Below are 18,597 nucleotides of genomic sequence, written 5' to 3'. Positions count from 1 at the left end.
GTGTTTGTGTCGTGCTGTCTGTATGTCTTTGGCGGTTTCTTTCTTGTCCTTGTCTTTCCCCCTTATCCTCCCATCGGTCCTCTCTGTGCTTCCCATTCCTGGGATTGCATCTTTGTGCTTCTCTGCATGTGTGCGCTTGTCTCTGTGTATGTGTGTGTTCGTGCATCTCTGCTTGTGTCATCCCAGTTGAGACGGGGGGGGGGGGGGGGCGGGGTGAGTGGCGATAGGGATGAGGGTCCGTCTGCAGGGGCCGGGCTACGCGTCCAGCCTGCTGACCGAGCTCAACCGCTGCCGGCTGTCGCGCTCGCTGTGTGACGTGCAGCTCCAGGTGGGGGGGCGCTCCTTCCCCGCCCACCGTGCCATCCTGGCCTGCGCCGCTGCCTACTTCCGGGGCTTGTTTGCAGCCGGCGGAGAAGCGGGGCAAGATGGCGGTGGCAGCGTCCGGACCTTTGAGGTGGACTTCGTGTCGCCGGCGAATTTCGAGAAGGTGCTGACGTTCATCTATACGGCCGAGCTGTTCACGGAGCTCGTGGATGTGGGCGTGCTGTACGAGGTGGCCGAGAGGCTGGGTGTGCGGGAGCTGGTGCGTGCCTGCCACACCACTTTCCCCGACCTGCAGGGACTCGGCGCAGAGGCAGCCCATCCCACTGCTGACACCAATGTTGCTGCTGCTGCTGCTGCTGTGTGTCCAGCTTCCTCTTATTCCTCCTGGTCCTCCTCCACTTCCAGTTTGTCCTCTCTGACTGTCCCCCCTCCCACACACCCTCCCCCTGCACCTCTCCCTCTCTTGGCCGACCGCAGTTGTCCCCAGGCCCCCTCCTTCTCCTCCACCTCCCTCTCCCTCTCTACCTCCACTTCCACTTCCCCTGCTCCTTCTGCCCCCATCCCTCTCTCCCTGGTCCCGAAAACAGAGGATGAGGAATCTCTTATGGAGTACTGTCAGGCATCCGCCCCCAGCCAGCCCCTGGTGCTGCCATCCCCCGCAAACGGTCACCCCTCCTGCACAGAAATAGAGTCCCTGCCCCCACTGGGCCCCCTGCACTGCCTCAAGACCGAAGAGGTGGACACAGAGGAAGTTATGAGGGGGGAGAGTGAGGCTGAGGCAAATCAAAAGGGAGAGGGGACACCAGGGGAAGAGTGCACGCCCCAGACCCTGAGCATCTTTGTCCCGCAGGCGTTCCCTGACTCCTCTGCCCAGCTGGGGGAGACCTGTGCCCCCTCATCCTCCTCCGGGGACCCCTTGGATGGGCTGAGACTTGTGGCGGGCGAAGGGGAGCTGGGTGGGGAAGTGGGGGAGGAGGCTGAGGAAGTCGGGCTGGGGGTCAGGGACCTGTTTTTCGAAGATGGGCGTCTGCAAGAAGGAGGAGAGGAAGAGAAAGGTGGAGGGATGGTGGGTGAGATAATTGAGCTGAGCGATGACGAGGAGCACTATATTGAAGAGCTCGAGGAGGAAGAGGAGGAGGAGGAGGAGGAAGACTTGGTGTGTCTGGAAAATGAGGACTACAGCACAGGGCGTGGGGCAGGGTCTTTCCGGGCGTGTCAGGCGTGTGGGGCCGTGCTGCCCCCCGATGCAGCTGCCATCCGAGCGCACGCTGAGACTCACCTGTCTGAGAGTGGGGCCTGCCGTCTCTGCGGCATCCACCTGCCCGAGCGCGGCGCCCGGCTGGCCCACGCCCTCTCGCACCTGGGCCTGCCCCTGTACCCCTGTGACCTGTGCCAGCTGCAATTCCACAGCCAGGCCCAGCTCGCACAGCACCGCCGCCACAGCTCTTCCATGTCCGCCCCTGCCCTGCCACTGCTCGCCAGCACCACCCCCAGCACCACCCAGGGGCTCCAAGGGGAACTGCACTGCGCTGTCTGTCACAAAGCCCTCGGCAAGGACTTCCAGGTCAGTGAGGAAGTGACATCATGTTTGAGTGATGTTTGTCTTGCATTAAACTGCACAGTGGTTCATAGTACTGTGTCTTGTATTCAGCATCAATTGATCACTAACAGTACAGTAACGCATGTTGTTACAGGTTGTCTTCTGGATGTTAGTTCATTTGTGAGCATTATGAACTCCATAGGAAGGGCTTATGGGACTCCCACTGTGTAGCTGCAATACAGGAAGGTTTAATTTAGAGTACATCACAGTACCGGTACTCTGCAGACATTGATCACCCAGAGAACTGTGCAAGGCCTATCGGTATGAGGAGGAAGTGTGTGTCTGTCTAACCTTCTCTTTCCTCTCTTCCTTCCCTTCTGTATCTTTTCTATCTTTCCCCTTTCCTCCAACCTCCCTCCCTCATCCCCCTACCCCCCCCAAGGCTGTGAGGGAGCACCTCCTGCAGCACGTGTCCACGTCGTCCCTGCGCTGCGGGGTATGCGAGCGCCTGCTGCCCTCCCTGTGTGCCCTGCTGCGCCACGCCCTCTCCCACCTTGGCCTGGCCCTCCACTGTTGCCCCCGCTGCCCCCGTGCGTTCCTGCAGCGCCCCCTGCTGGCAAGGCACCTGACACTGCACGCCGGGGAGAGAGCGCGGCAGGGAGATGAGGAGGACGAGGATGAGGAGGAGGGGGATGGAGGGGCGAGGGAGGAGATACGTTGCTTCCTGTGCCCCCAGGTGTTCCACTCCCCCTTGGCCTTCCAGTACCACCTCAGCCTGCACTCCGGGGAGACTGGGTCAAACCACCCCCAGCAGCGGCAGCACAGCAAGAGGAAGGCAGAGAGCCTGCTGGAGTCTTCCTCCTCCTGTTCTTCCTCCTCCTCGCTGGCAGGGTGCAGTGTCCCCAACAGCCACATGAACGCCCACAGCGACAGCTCTATCAGTAACAGTACAGCGGGCGGTGGCGGTGGGGGGAGGGCGTGCTTCGGAATCCAGGACGGGCTTCTGCTGGGTCAAGGATCTGGCTCGGGTCCCACAAATAGCTTCCCTGCTTTCCCTGGCCCTGTGCCCGCTCCCGGTACCCTCCACCTCCACACCGTACCTCAGGGCCCACCTGCCAAGCCCAAGTGGTACCGGTGCAGATTCTGTGGCAAGCGGTTTGCTCACTCCGGGGAGTTCACCTACCACCTGCGTATCCACACAGGGGAGAAGCCCTACCAGTGTAAGGTAGGGCTCAACTTCTTGTCACCCCCCCAGTCCCTGTGCTACACTGACAGCGCCCCCGTCACTAACTAACTTTCCTTATTGTCTCTTTGAGGGTCTTAGTGTTTTTGGCACCAGCTTTCATTTCCAACCTGCCTTCGTCATCCAGAGAAAGGCGCTATATAAAATAGATTTTATTATTATTCATAATATTTATTATTAATTTTACTAGTATTGTTATTCATTATTTTATTAATTTTACTATTATTAACATGATCATCCCCATTGTTGTTATCAGGTGTGCCTGCGCTTCTTCCGTGGTCGCTCCACCATGATCTGCCACCTGAAGACGCACGCGGGGGCACTGATGTACCGCTGCACTGAGTGCGGCCTGTTCTACTCCACGCTGAAGCAGGTGACAGCGCACATGGAGCTGCACCGTGACCGCCTGCCCCCCGACTTCAGCATCGAGAGCACCTTCATGTACAATGACCACTCCAAAGAGCCGCTGCCCCCCGGCCTGGACAGCTGAGCACCCACTCTGTCTCAGGGTGCGGTTCTAGTTCTAGTGCTGCATAACCAGAAAACTGATTTTAATATGAATGGTATTAGTGTTATTGTTCTTACGACAATGAATATATTTATTTTGGAATACCTGATTATAATTTTTAAAATTATTTTCCATACTTAATATTTAACCCCAGTTTGGATTTTATTTTATTTTTTTATTTTTGTATTACTCTTCTTCAACTGCAAGCCAGATCATTTGGGGGGGACATGAAACACAACCACTCTCATGCAAACACATTCTGAGATGTGTGTGAGAGTGTGTGTGTGCTGTTGACATGTAACACTCTTAAAGGTGAGGTTAATTTAGGTTCAGGTTCTTTATAAAAAAATTAAATAAAAAAAAGACCTTTAAAAAAAAAAAAAAAAAAACGTAATTCAGCACCACTGACACTGGGTGGCAGCACCAGCTGATTTGCCGTGACTTTGTGGGAGAGACGGATTGCTTTGAATGGTGGAGTGCGCGTAAAATATCGTAAACAAGAAAAATAAAGTTGAAAACATAACAATATTTTCGAGGAAAAGTGAAATAATGGATGTTGAGATAAAATATTGTTGTAATGTTTGAATTTATTTTCCTTGTTTACAATATATTTTATTTTGAATTCACCACTTTTGAGCCCCCAGTGTGCCTCAGTGTGACAGACCCATTGCTGCAGTGCCCTGAGGACTTCAGACCCAGAGCTCAGGCTGCTTTCTCCACACTGGCAGTGAGGTTTTGTTTTTTCCTAAAAGATTTATTTTAATCTTTTACACATTTGTTGTGTTTGAGAGTCACAATATACGGTACTGTTTATGTTTAAAAACAGTATTTATACTGTTCTAACAATGTTTTCTGTCTGTTCTGTTTAGAATAAAATAAAAACAATCCTCACTTGTGTTACACTTGTGTGTTGTCAAGTGCTAGTGTCTGTGCGCTGGCTGTATATAAAGCGTGGCTCCAGTTCCTGTAAAACAGTGGGGGATAGGGACAGCTAGAAATTCAGCCCCTGGTCGAGAATCTTCTGTAAAATAAATTGTAGAAAGTAAAAAGTATGTAAATACAAATCTTTGTTTCAAACTGCAGAAGAACAAGACCATTTACAGAGCGTGTCCCGGGAGGGACTTCCTCACCCCTGATGTCACAACACTTCATTTGTTTGACGGGTCAGCTGATCAGCCTCCCCGATAAAGGTTGTCTGGGAACAGGAGGAGCACCCAAGCCCCCCCAACCCTGCGCTCTCAGATCGATTGCGCCAATACTCCTGGAGCCAGGAGACCGACCTTGGAGAACTATGTACGCTATCCTATCTGATACGAACTTTCCTACAGGAACAAAGCCCCCCACTTCTCCAGCCCTTGACCTCTGACCTTTGAACCCTAAACTTTCCAGGAGCTCATTCCGCTTTGTGTGGCTTCCTCCTATTGTGCCCTTCGCTGTTTCTCTTGCTCTTCCCCTGCATCCCCCATCCCCTCCCATCTTCTCTCTCACTGTATCAGGGTCAGAAGGCTATCAAGCAGTGGCAGGAACTTTTTCCCAGTCCAGCAATACATCATTCAAACCTCCCAACACTAAGCCACGGGGCCCTGTCCTCAACCGGTGGATCCAGCCGTATGAACGACCGTCGCCTCAGCAAGCCTGAAAAAACTGATGGATGCGACAGCCGATGATGATCAGTATTAAAACTAAAAAGTCTGGACTGACAGGAGAGAAAATCAGTCTGGTTGTGTTGCCATGTACATTTTTATTTAAAAGGTGATGGGTTCATACTTGATTGAGCCGAAACAGATTAGGGGTGCAACAGTATACAGGCGTTAAGGTACACGAGTTAATATAGACCTCAACAGCATCTTCCCTGCCCCCCCCCCCAGGCTGCCCTCTCCACAGCAGGAACACTTTCTGCACAGGAAATAATCGCAACACCTGTGTGGTTGTACAGCTCATGGATGTTGACTTTACATAGTAAGGATATGTAAAAAAATAATAATTCCAAGAATAATAAAAGACATATCAGTGAAATAAATCAAGACTCTGCTGCCATGTTTACACAGGAGGAAGCTGTGAAAAGTGCTTCCTTCCTTGCGTTCGCAGGCGCTCGCCGCTGAGTCGCCGGGAGAGATTTATCTGTTGGAAGGTGACCTGAAAACCCAAGAAGAGGTCCTTGAAATATTTTGCTCGACTTTGCAAGCTTGTAGTTTCTGTATCTTCTGTCCTGGTCAGGGACACCAGTGAGGGGTTGGAGCACAGTTCTGACAAGGGCATTCGAGATGCGTCTGTGTCATGTTGCTGTGTTTGTTTAGGTCGTGTTCAGATCTGGTCTGTAGAGAATATGAGAATATGCACAGGAGACACAATATGTATTATAAAAAATAAAAAAAAATGGATGTGCTGGCGGCGCGATGTTAGGCTTGCATGCTGCATCACACGGTGTTCTTGGTGCAGAAACTGCGCTTCCTGCGTTGTCGTTTTCTGGATGCGTTTTCCTTTACGTCACAATGTCCGAGTGGCTGGTGTCCGAATCCTGGATCTCTCTCCCTTCCTGGACAGGGGGGCTGGCAGATTTGGCATTGGTGTTGGCGTTGAGTTGGTTGGTGGGGGCAGGGGTGCGGGAGAGGTGGCTCAGCAGAGCATTGACGAGATGCGTGCGGAAGGCAGGGCTCAGAAAGTTGTAGAGGATGGGATTGGCAATGCAGTGGAAGAGTGACAGGCACTGCATGATGCTGTAAGAGAAGTACAGGAACTCCATCATGTTGCAGCTGAAGGCCAGGGGTAAAAGTTCATCCACCATCAGCAGGACCATGATCAGGTGATAGGGCAGGTAGCACAGCACGAACACCAGGGAGTACAGGTGCACCACCCAAGTGTCGCGCCGGCCCTCCACCCCAGGGGCTGAGCGCACAGCGCGGGCCAGGAGCACGTTGAAAGTGATGATGACCGCGCCTGGCAGCAGGAACTGGAAGACTATGGACAGCATGGTGAGGGTGGTGTACCACTCCGTGTAGCTGTGTTCAGGGATCATATAGCAGCCGGGCTCATCCCACTCTAGCAGGTCCACGTGCACGTTCTCAAGGACAGTGAGGAACAGGGCCAGGGCCCACAGCCCTCCACACACCAGCGCCCGCCGTCGCTTCTCCTGTGGGCCCCAGCTGGGTGGGGGCTGCACCAGGGCCAGGTAGCGCTCCACCGCCATGTAGGCGAGGAAGAAGGTGCCGCCGTAGAAGTTGGCCATGTACAGCAGGTGGCTGATCTTGCACAGGGCCCGGCCCCACAGCCACACGTTGTGCAGCGCCACCTCCAGCATGTAGAAGGGCAGCACCAGCACCATGACCAGGTCTGCCAGGCACACGTTGAGCACGCAGAAGGTGACTGCGCTTCGAGAGTGGCGCCGGCGCCAGTTGACCCACACCACCAGCCCGTTCTCCGCCAGCCCAGCCACAAACACTAGCAGGTAGAGCAGGAACAGCGTGATCCGCCGATACTGCACATCCAGCTCCAGTGTGCATTCGTACACGAACCAGGGCATGGAGAAGTTAGTGTCCAAGTGGTTGGCCTCTGACGCATTGTGGGCGTGCATGGTGGTGGGTAGCCTGGAGAGAGGGAGAGTGGAGTGAGGGGAGAGGGAGAGAATTTTTTTTAGTTCGTTTCCCCCCCCCCAATTTTCAGCTTTTTGTTAAATTTTTCTGGAGGTCAGGGGATCTCGACGGCCCCCTCGTTTGGACCACCCCTATATGTGTGTCAGCTGTGGTTCTCATTCCCCTGCGTGTCTCAGGCTCCTGTGATGTCCCCAGGGCTGGTGTCTGAGGACCAGACTGACACTATGAAGACTGACGACACGGGGCACAGTGGATGGGCTCAGATACTACGGCAGACTTACTACGTAACTGTGCATTTTCTGCATGTATCTTATTAAGTTATGTTATTCATATATATATATATATATATATATATATATAGTTGTAAATGTAATAAGTTCCAAATTTTTCTTGACTTTTTTATTTCATACTCCTGTCAACATTATTGAGAATTGTTTTTACCATGAAGCACAATGACTGTTAACAGCGAGTGACAGTGTGAACCCATGTTGTTTTAATGATTACTGAGAGAAACCAGTGCAAAAACCAGCTGTACATTGACAGCAAAAAGAAGTCTCAAAGAAAAAAAATCATACTCAGCCTATAGACAATCCCCCCCCACCCCCCTGTCATATACAGCTCTGGAAAAAATTAAGAGAGCACTTCAAGTTCAAAAATCAATGTTAAGTGGATTATCCATTCAAGGAAGGAACGACAGCAGCTAAGGCACCCCGCATTTAAGGTTTATTAAAACTATTGTAGCGCCAGCAATTTTTGGAACTCACATATATATATATATATATATATACATACACACACACATATATATAGTTATGTAAGGAGACAATGCAGTGGGAGACAGTCAAGTCTTCTGAGAGTTGCACAAGCAAAGCAAAGTGTTTAGTACCTCGAATCAGCAGGGAGAGAAGCCCTCAGCTGCGCAGACTGCAGCGAAGACGCAGGACAGCCGTGGTGTCTGGGTTGAAGAGCTGGAGAAGAGGAGCAAACACTGAAGGCTGGAGACCGGACTGGACGCTGGATGCTGGAGGACCGGGCGCGCAGCTGTGAGTTGGAGAGAGAGATGGGGGTACGGGGGAGGTTGTTGTTTCGAAGATTGGGCAGGAGCCAAGTGTGCAGAGATAGCAGCCACTGCGTTGTGCGGAGACAGTCTGGGCTCTGCAGTGTGCAATTGAGACATTAAACACCCCCCCCCCCCCAACACCCCCACGCCCACCCCCACCGGCCAGGCAAACCCACTGCCCATGCATTGCCTGAGAGCACAGCATTTACACAGGACATCCTCCACTGGGGAGAGGGTGTGAAAACAGGATGCGAGAGAGAGATAGAGGGAGGTGGGGGGGGGGGTCATTTCAATGGCTTCTGTTCTGGCCCGGTGTATTCAGTAGGTGGTGCTGAGAGTTCGGATCAGGAGGGACAGGGAGGGTTCCAGGGCCCGTCCCACTGGTGCTCCAGCCTGGCCCGGGTTCTGATCCCTGGTAACCCTGAGGATGGAGGGGGGGCTCAGTGGGGTGTGGAGACATCGGGACGGGGAGGCGGGTAGAGAAGGGACAGAGAGAAAGAGAGTGAGAGACTGAGCACTTTATTTTTCGAAGGATTATGTTTATTTTTATGAAATCCTCCTGGAAAAAAAGTGTGGCCGGGCACAAGGTGATGATTTACTCGCCTTTGACACACAATGCCAGGAAGACCCCTAGTCAGAGCACAGCAGGGGGAAGCGGGGGAGAGGGCGGAGGAAGCCTGCAGGACATTAAACACTCATTAAGGAAGAGGACCCCATTAATCACCACACCACCACCACCTCCCCCAATCTCTTATTTCACTTAAATTCTGTTAGAAAAAAGCTTTATTAACATGACAAGGTGACATCAGTGTTGCCAAAGCAATGGCACTGGGCTCCCAGGCTCAGTGACAGGTCCGCTGTGCCTTCAGCGTGACCGTTTGATGTGGACACCCCTCAGACCGCACCCATTGCTGCGGGGCATGTGGACAGACCACGTGGACCAGTACCATTGCAGTACGGTGGCAATCCAGCACAGCACAGTGCAGTGCAGTCAGTACAACATGGTTTACATATGTGTGATTTGTTTTCTTTCCTCTAATATACACATGCGAGTCCCTACAGGTGTGTGAGATTATCAGTGTGAGAGCAACAGTAATAACAGTGAGTGATATTCTCCGAGGAGTCGGAGAGGGGGCTGGGTTGGAAAAACTTGGACCTTAAAACTAGACCTGTATTTCCACACATTTTTCCCCATCAGGACCAGCCGAGGGTCCGCAGTTACCAATCCTGAGACCCCAGACAAACAAGTCTGCTTCAATAACACAGCCCCCCCAGTGTTACGTCCCCAAAAGAGGGTGTCAAAAGAGCCCAGTTTACCTTGGCAGATTGCACATTGTCAAGCCCCTAATGAGGACTTGATGTTCTGCAGCAGTGCCCCCCATCCCCCTCTCTCTGGTAAGTCAGCAGTTTCTCCGTCTGTTATCTCAGATTTTTTTTTTTTTTTTTTCCCCAGTCAGAGGGTTTCATTTCATAACATGCTCCATAACAAAAAGAAAATGGTGCTCTATCTCTCTCTCTCTCTTCCTCTCTCACGCTCACTCTGCCCTGCAGAGACAGGAAGGGGTCTGTCAGCAGAATCACGGCTTCTGGAACAGGGCGAATCGCAGCTCAGCCTCGACCCGTCCTCTCGGCAGGGTCACAATAACACCCCCTGCCCCCGGCAACTGTGTACAGTGAGTACCAGCTTCTGCTGTAGGGGACATGCCTCCCAACCTCCCTCTCTGTCTGTCTGTCTGTACTTCTCCTGCAGTCTCCTTTTCACCTCTTCCTCTCTGTCCCACTCTGTCTGTTGCTCTATTTTTCTCCATCACTCTCCCTTTTCCCCTCTCTATCCCCAATTCCCTCCTTCACTTTCTCTCTCCATCTCCTCCCTCCCCCTTCCTCACTCACTCTTTCATCCATTTCTTTCCTCTCTAACTCTCCCTCCTTCAAACTCCTGCAGGCACACCCAGGCTCAGACTCCCCAGTATTGTAAATGAATGACCTGGCGTCCAGCCCAGAGAGTGGACAGGAGATCCAGAGCAGGTGGATACAGAGACATTGCGGACCTGCACCACACCGGCTCAGCTGCACAGGTTTATTCATGTAAACGCAGCATATGAATAACAGTTTTCTACAAGATTATATTTGATCATTTTGCTTTTTTTTTTTATTATTATTTTATCATTTTTCTGGTTTGGTTTTATCATGCCGTTTTAAATAAGTATAATTTACAGCTCCAAAAAAAAAAAAACATAACATCAACAAAACATAGCAGAAAGAGGTAGGAATGGAAGATTGGAAAAAAAAACCTTATGAATGGAAAAACTAAAAACTTCTTCATGCTGTGAGGTACAACCCTGGGGGCTGCAGTACCAGTGCTGGGAGGCAGGGGGCGCTATGCAAAGATGTTGGCGATAAAGTCTCGGAAGCGCTTGGCATACTGCTCGGGGTGGACTGTGGAGATCTCTGCCCCAGCCTGGGAGGAGAAGGTAGACAAGCAGACAATGGTTTTACTTATCAAGTACAGCTCTGTAACGAATAGAGTGGATACATAATGATCACACTATAAGTTGACCAGTCTCTCCCTCTCTCACCCTGCCATCTTACCCCATGTTTCACAGTCTTGGCGGCGTGGGCAGCTTTTTTCTTGGTGTCGTACTGCGTCAGCACATCGATCAGCCCCATGAAGTACACCTCCCTCTGGGGGGCGCCTGCGAGACAAATGCATATCCCGGGTAACATTTGCACCGGACACATGCAGAGAGAGACGGGGAAGGACAGGGACAGAGATGCACAGAGGGAGGGAACAGCACACAGAGAGGGAGGGAGAGACACCCAGAGCCTCCTCCCCAGCCCCACTAACAGTGACACTCACTGGGTGCGCTCTTCAGGGCGTACACATCGATGTAAGGGTCGAACTCGCCCGGTCCCAGGGGCTTGTGTGCATTTAGGTACCCAGCGATACCCTCGGGGGAGTTGCCGTAGGAACCCACGACCGGGCCGGAGACCCCGTTCTCAGGCTCTGCCTCCTCCCCGCTCGCCTGTTCCTCCTCCTCCTCCTGCTCGGCCCGGGACACATCGTGGATCCCCAGCAGCAGGCTGTAGTCCATGATCTTCAAGCGCACCAGGAACTAAACAGCAGGAACCAGGGCATAGGGACACAAGGGGAGCGAGTGAGAATACAAAGTGAGGAGGCGGAGAGGAATAAATATTTTGTTAATTATTATTGAACTAATAAATTAGTTTGCTTTTCCTGACAGGGAAGATACATAATGAGTTACTGTGTTCAGATTCAATGGGAGAGTGAATTAATTTGGGAAGCTTAGAGGAGCCGTTCTGTCTGTACATAAAACAGGGAGGGGGGCTCCACTAGTTATACAGGGAGCCATGGTAGAAACGTTTTTTGTTTTACCCTCTGTAAGAGACATAGTTGAAGAGGAACAGGGAGAGGGAAATGGTGCATCACAAATGGGGGAGAGAGAAAGAGATGCCTTGTTTTCCACAACACTGCAACACCATGGTGGCATGGTGCTGACACTGTAGTGAAAGTGTGCCGAGTTGTTTCCACAATGTTTTTACAAATCCTTACTGTGCCCTGCCGCGTCAGCACCATGCCGTGCCAGCATCCTTTCATATCTGACACTGGCACGGTGCTGACTGTTGTGAGAGTCTATGCAACGGCACAAGAATGTCGGTTGACATTAAAATTCTGATAAAAACATGGGGTGAATATTCCCCGTTTACATTTGAGATTTAGGCTGGCCCAGGGGCGCCTTAACTTAAATGTGAACGGGAAGGGGGGTCATAGTTTTAAGGCGGCCCTGAGCCGGGTGAAAACTAGTCCCGCTTTTTGACCCGGCCTAAATTTTTTGAGGGGCAGAAAGGTGACCTAAATATGAATATGAACAGCTCAACACTGCAGTCAGGAATCTCGAGAAGCTCAGGAATTGAGAGAAACTTTTTTTTTTTTTTTTTAGTTGACTATCCTGTATAGAAGGATCTAAACCACGTAAATGGACAGGGGCGTAAGGTATGCAGATACTATTATCCAATTATTATTGGGCATATATTTTAGGACAGTGTCCTATAATTACCAGTGCTGGGGCAATCAATTCTACTCTAGTACTAGTTATGGATTTTGAAGGGATAATTTTTGAACACCATTGCTAAAATATACACCAAATCAGCCATAACATTATAACCATTGACAGGTGAAGTGAATAACACTGATAATCTTGTTATCATGGCACCTGTCAGTGGGTGGGATATATTAGTGAACATTTTGTCCTCAAAGTTGATGTGTTAGAAGCAGGAAAAACTGGCAAGCGTAAGGATCTGAGCGACTTTGACAAGGGCCAAATTGTGATGGCTAGACGACTGGGTCAGAGCATCTCCAAACCTGCAGCTCTTGTGGGGTGTTCCCGGTCTGCAGTGGTCAGTACCTATCAAAAGTGGTCCAAGGAAGGAAAAGCGGTGAACCGGCTACAGGGTCGTGGGCGGCCAAGGCTCATTGATGCACGTGGGGAGCAAAGGCTGGCCCGTGTGGTCCGATCATACGGACGAGCTACTGTAGCTCAAATTGCTGAAAAAGTGAATGCTGGTTCTGATAGAAAGGTGTCAGAACACACAGTGCATCGCAGTTTGTTGCGTATGGGGCTGCGTAGCTGCAGACCAGTCAGGGTGCCCATGCTGACCCCTGTCCACTGCCGAAAGCGCCTACAATGGGCACGTGAGCATCAGAACTGGACCACGGAGCAATGGAAGAAGGTGGCCTGGTCTAATGAATCACGAGTTCAAGGTGTTGACTTGGCCTCCAAATTCCCCAGATCTCAATCCAATCGAGCATCTGTGGGATGTGCTCGACAATTAAGTTCGATCCATGGAGGCCCAACCTCGCAACTTACAGGACTTAAAGGATCTGCTGTGAACGTCTTGGTGCCAGATACCACAGCACACCTTCAGAGGTCTAGTGGAGTCCATGGGCAGGTGGTCATAATGTTATGGCTGATCGGTGTATATTGCATATAAAAACTGCATCTTAACACTGCATTTACAGTCATTGCCATGGTTACCATTCTAGGTATAGAGTCATTACATGGAAGAACAGTTTGTGGGGACAGCCTGGCATGCTTTCATTTAATGCTTTTCATTTGAGTACCGTGTGGACACAGTATGGAAATTAAATTTGTAGAAATTAGGTAAGAGAAGGAGAGGGGGAGAGAGGGGGTGGGATGGGGGAGAAGCATTGGGTTCTGACCTCCACGTCACGGTTGAGTTTCTCCAGGAACTTCTCCTTCTGCTCCTCACTGACGTACACCTTCTGCATGTTGTTCCTGAAGTCCACATCCTTGTAGGTGGGCAGCTCCTTCACCTGACAGACAGCAGTGCCAGGGAGGAGGAGGAAGAGAGAGAGAAAGAGATATGAGAGAGATATGAGAGAGAGGGAAGAGTAATGGAGCAATCCAGTGGCTGTCCATCTTACCTTCTCTTTGTCACTTGCTTCTCTGGACACCAGTGAGCCCTGGAACACAGACAGGCACTTGTTATTTTTATAATTATTATTAATAACAACAATAATAATAATGATGATAATCATTCCTTTATAAAAAGAAAGAAAAACTACACCTTATTTTAAAAGCTGTCCATGATGTCACCATTTGCACAAAGCTGCAGGACATGACTATAAGCAACAGGATTTTAAAGTGTGTTTTGTTTCCATGGTTAATAATAGGACCCCCCTTGTGACACCATCTGTAAATGGCACCAACAGGGCTGTGAGCACAGCAACACAACGCAACACAGGAAAAGAGGAGCAGTCTGGAATGTAGCAGAGTGTGGTTCTGAACGTGTGCATCTGTTTGAGAAGCACAATGCTAAGAGTGTTTTACATTGGTGTGAGTGTGTGGGAGGAGGGCTCCCTCCTGTGGCTATAACTAGTAACTCACCTACCTGTCTGTCTGCACAGCTGGGATGGGACTAAACTTTGTGGACATAGAAAGTTTAATTTCACTCTCCCTCCCTCCCTCTCACCTTGAGGTCGTACTTCCTGTGCACATGGAGCCGATGGCTGAACATGTTCCTCATGACCAAGATGTAGGTGTCCTCACTGTCCACACCCAGCCGGTACATCCCCAGGAACTGTGGCAGCAGCGTGTTGCCGTGGCACGTCACAATGTGCTGATGGACACACGGACATGCACAGACAAAGAGACCAATAGAGGGACACTTCACATTACTTTGAGATTACAGATGCGCAAATAGTGAGTATTTCTGTACTGAGAAAGAGAGACAACATGATTTCACTTGGACACAAAGACAAGACAGATGGACCTGATGGTATTGGGACAGGATGGATGGACTGACTGCTGGACAGTAAAAGACTGACTCTGGAGTCATACAGAAACAAACAAGGACAGACCTGGTGGTACTGGGACAGGATGCTGTGGATGTCGGCGACGTCCTCGCTGGAGATCTGCTTGACCACCAGGGTGCGGTCATATGAGGTCAGCAGTAACCCCTCCCCCCGACCCTCTCCTGAGCCCAGCGGGGGGCTGCGGGCCAAAGACACCTGAAACACAGAGAGTGATGGAGTGAGGGAGGCAGTGATGGAGAGCGTGTGAGGGAGGAAGGCAGGGAGTGAGAGGGAAGGAGAGAGGTTGGGAAAAAGGCTGAGAGAGAGGGTGATGGACAGTGAGTGGTTGAGTAAGAGGGGAAGAAGAAAAGAGGGAGGGGGAGAATAAGGTAGAGAGCCAGATAAAGAGGGAGGGAGAGATGTGCCCGAGCCTTTTTTTGCCCTACCTGATAGTCCTGGTCCTCGATGCCGAACCTCTCCCGCAGGTTCCTGAACACCTGTGGACAGTACTCCTTGAACTTGAAGTGTCCCGGAAGATTTTCCCTGCAGAGAGGAGCACACGGCAACACCCACTGACACAGCAACACACACAGTCTGCAACAACACTAGCACATACACACAAACACACAGTACTGCATGCATACAGTAGCGCACACACACATGCACAGATACCACTAGCTCCAAACCCCCTCCCTCTCTCACACAGCAGCTGAAGGAATTTCACACACTTTGCTGACATGCAAGAGGCAAGAGTGTCTCTCACGCCACAACGGCTGGCCTCTGCGTGTTGAGAACCAGCTACCAAACAGCACTGCCTCAAAGACACTTTTACACAATGCAGGCACTGTTCTTGGTTGGTCGGTTTCGCTTTGTTTAAAATAGGCACAGTCCTTTGATCACAGCCCTGCACACACTCAGATAAGCAACTGGACTGGATAAACATGCAGTGGGTGAAATGTGCATCAGGAGCAGGAGTGTAGTGCACAGACCGGGGCATCGTACAGGCCAGCCATGGATTCCTGGAGGGATTATGGGACTGCTGCAGTGCATTGTGGGAAATTACATTCGGTTTTCCTCTAATAATCAGGCAGCAACTGCCCACCGCCCCCCATGCATGCACACAGACACACAAAAGCAGAATCTAATGCAGACACTAACACACACACAGACACATGCAGAGAAAATGCAGGTACACACACAGTCAAAATGCACCCAAGCACACACATAGGAACTTCCACACTAATACATACAGCTACACAATCACACTTTAGTAACTGGATGCTTTAATTTGTATTAATAAGACTTCTAAATCCTGTTTTATTTTATTAAGTTACTTACCTATAATTATTACTAATATTTGTCTTATTATTATCATCATCACACACACACACACACACACACACACACACACACACACACACACACACACACACCATCCCTGGCACTGACTCACTTGTTGAACAGGTGATTGTTCACCTTGATTTTGGTGTTGGCTTTGAAGTCGTCAGGCAACAGCATCACCGGTACAGGCACCTGACTCAGGTCATTGATCTGGGAGGGGGAGGGAGAATTATTATTATAATTAAAGTTAAATTTCTCCCCCCAGGGTATTTAACAGCAATTACAGCACATATCACACACTGTCACTGCTGAACACCACTGCTAACCTAAATATCGCTACTGGCTCCACTAACCTACAATCTGTCTCTGATACCAACCTGCAAACTACCATACAAATATTACATATTCAAATCATACATTGTGCAATTGTGCAGACAAAGTATCTCCAGATCATTTCAAGTCGTTATTATTATAATGGAGGTTAGTATTGCATATACTATCAGAAACGGCAATTCTAAATAAGAGGCTGGAGAATGACCTAGTTCTTTCAATCCTCGACCACACCAATTATATATATAAACACCCTCAAACTCTCCAGCTGTCAAATTAGAAACCAGCCCTGTAACTGAGCCTCGCGAACAAAATTTGCCTTCTTCTTCTACAGCAGGGAAAATAAAATAATATAATAATAAAAACCATCCACTGCATTATCACGGATAACAGAGCAACAGTGCAGCGGGTCGAGCGAACCGAGCCGAACCACGCAAAGCGTCCTGTTTATACTGAGCATCAAGCGCCTGATGGATGTCATTATCTGCGGCGCATCCTCCTTCACTACTCATGACCTCACCTGATGTGTAACGATCATGATATTTTATATTCACAACCATGTGCAATTTAGCAGAACTAATGCGGTTGTATTCTAGTTCTCTCCTGAGTGAATTAATAACAATACTCATGGATGAACTTCTACTGGTATAATGTGTGACAGTAATAATCAAACAGATGCATAGATCACAGTGATTTCACAACAACACACACAATGATAGTAATAATAATAGTGTTAAGGCATACGCACGGAGTGGTTGACCCCCCACATGAAGACGCTGAGCACCGGGTCGCTGGAGCGGAACACCTTGACTTTCTGCTGCACGAAGTGCTTCTTCTTGGTCTTGGTCTTGGGAGCCAGAATGACCATCGGGCCAGAGCCGCCGCTGGAGCCGCCGGCCGACGCCATGAGAGCGCGGAGCCCGAGTCCGGCGGACCGGGGAAGGGTGGCAGTGGAGCGGGAAGGGGGCTGCGGTGCGAGCCCGTAAAGAACGCTTGCCGGTAACTTTTTTCTTTTCTTTTGGTTTGTTATCTTTCCCCCTCGACCCGCCTGTGTCTCTTCCTGTCCTCTCTGCTGTCTGTGGGGCTGTTATTTCTGCGTGTCGCGGTGCTCAGTCGGTCGAGTCTTCTCAAATCGTTCTCTCTCTCTCTCTCGGTCTGTTTCGCACTCTCACTTTCACGGCACCCTTCCCCCTTCTCGCTCTTTCTCTCCCTCCCTCCCTGTCGCTCTCTTCCACTCGCTCCCTCTTTCTCCGCTCTCCAAGTAGTAAAAACTGTAAATGTGTGTCGGTGGTGGTGGTGGGGGGGGGGGGACAAAACGACCACGACAGCTGTGTATCAACAGGAACTTCTCCCTCGGCTCACCTGCTTCCACCCACCCCCGTCACATGACCAGCTGCGGGCGGCCAGGTGAGTGAGGTGCAGGTAACAGCCCCTGTCATGTGATCAGGTGGGACCCGCATTAGAAGCCCAGCAAGAGGGGAAAACAAACAAACAAACACATAATCAAAACTCCCCTCTCACGTGATTTAAAAGCATGTGTCATGTGCCGGAATGTGGAAGGACAGGTACGGCGCACACACGGGGATTTGGCGGCTCTCGTACAGGGGCCGGGTTGTGCGTGCGCAGTGAATGTACAATCTGCATGTGCTGATTCAAACCCGGACTTCAGTATAATGTGATTCGTCTCCCAGTTTCTGTATTTCGGTGGCCATGTTCACACACACAGTAAATGGGACGCCTTTATACTGTCAGCATTGTAGTGTAGAGCAGTAGCAAATCGGTTCGTTGCATGGTATTAAACCCAAACTAAATCCAAATCACGTCTGAATGTCGTTTTATGTTTCATGATCCGAAAGAATTAGAAATAGAGGCGGCTGTGTGCTCCCCCGGGCTGGGCTGCAGAGCGCGTGGCTTTACTGCGGCCGCGGGTCCGAAACTGCGCCCAGCGAAAGAAAAAAGTCATGATGAAATGCGGTGTGAGAGAGAGAGAGAGAGAGAGACAGGGGCGAACATGGGCTACGGCACTGTTGCTCTGGCAGTAAACAAACAAACAAACAAACAGTCTCTGTTCTGCTGGACTGCGCTGGTGATGACAGTTTATAAAGCAGAGCTAATTATCCCAGGACCAGCGCCACAGTGGGTGGAGACCGGGTTCGGCAATTCCGCGGCATTCAGAATTCAAAACGGTGTGACACTGGAGTCACAACGGACCGCAGTGCGAGCTGTCGCGACGAACTGGTTTATTGTTGCTAGGCTGTAAATATCTCCATTCTTATTATTAATATGAATAAAAACGGACACATTCCGAGAGACAATATGCAAAAAGG

The 18,597-nt window shown here is 50.4% G+C and overlaps 3 protein-coding genes across 4 annotated transcripts; 1 reads left to right on the top strand and 2 right to left on the bottom strand.

The window, feature by feature from the left end:
* The first annotated feature begins 205 nt into the window (after window positions 1-205).
* On the top strand, window positions 206-4,515 carry zbtb39 (zinc finger and BTB domain containing 39). The gene is made up of 3 exons (XM_066708507.1): window positions 206-1,888; window positions 2,307-3,089; window positions 3,364-4,515. Exons 1-3 carry the CDS (start codon window positions 230-232, stop codon window positions 3,595-3,597), a joined length of 2,676 nt encoding a protein of 891 aa, XP_066564604.1. The 5' UTR covers window positions 206-229; the 3' UTR covers window positions 3,598-4,515.
* An 821-nt stretch (window positions 4,516-5,336) lies between these two features.
* ackr5 (atypical chemokine receptor 5) lies at window positions 5,337-8,382 on the bottom strand. Its single transcript, XM_066708508.1, has 2 exons — window positions 8,092-8,382; window positions 5,337-7,199 (listed from the first exon to the last, which is right to left on the bottom strand). Exon 2 carries the CDS (start codon window positions 7,184-7,186, stop codon window positions 6,098-6,100), a length of 1,089 nt encoding a protein of 362 aa, XP_066564605.1. The 5' UTR covers window positions 7,187-7,199; window positions 8,092-8,382; the 3' UTR covers window positions 5,337-6,097.
* A 1,971-nt stretch (window positions 8,383-10,353) lies between these two features.
* pip4k2ca (phosphatidylinositol-5-phosphate 4-kinase, type II, gamma a) lies at window positions 10,354-17,692 on the bottom strand. Of its 2 annotated transcripts, XM_066708505.1 has the most exons (10): window positions 17,019-17,679; window positions 16,053-16,150; window positions 15,046-15,142; window positions 14,666-14,815; window positions 14,278-14,424; window positions 13,730-13,768; window positions 13,505-13,618; window positions 11,123-11,378; window positions 10,855-10,958; window positions 10,354-10,723 (listed from the first exon to the last, which is right to left on the bottom strand). In XM_066708505.1, the coding sequence occupies exons 1-10, from the start codon at window positions 17,175-17,177 to the stop codon at window positions 10,643-10,645; spliced, it is 1,245 nt and encodes a 414-aa protein (XP_066564602.1). In that variant the 5' UTR covers window positions 17,178-17,679; the 3' UTR covers window positions 10,354-10,642. The 2 variants fall into 2 exon arrangements, with proteins under 2 accessions (XP_066564602.1, XP_066564601.1); XM_066708504.1 differs by having other exon boundaries at window positions 13,505-13,768; window positions 17,019-17,692.
* Window positions 17,693-18,597: the final 905 nt, after the last annotated feature.

Source organism: Amia ocellicauda, chromosome 7 (assembly GCF_036373705.1).
Source record: "Amia ocellicauda isolate fAmiCal2 chromosome 7, fAmiCal2.hap1, whole genome shotgun sequence".
NCBI classification, from domain to species: domain Eukaryota; kingdom Metazoa; phylum Chordata; class Actinopteri; order Amiiformes; family Amiidae; genus Amia; species Amia ocellicauda.
This window is presented reverse-complemented; position numbering and strand designations above follow the sequence as displayed.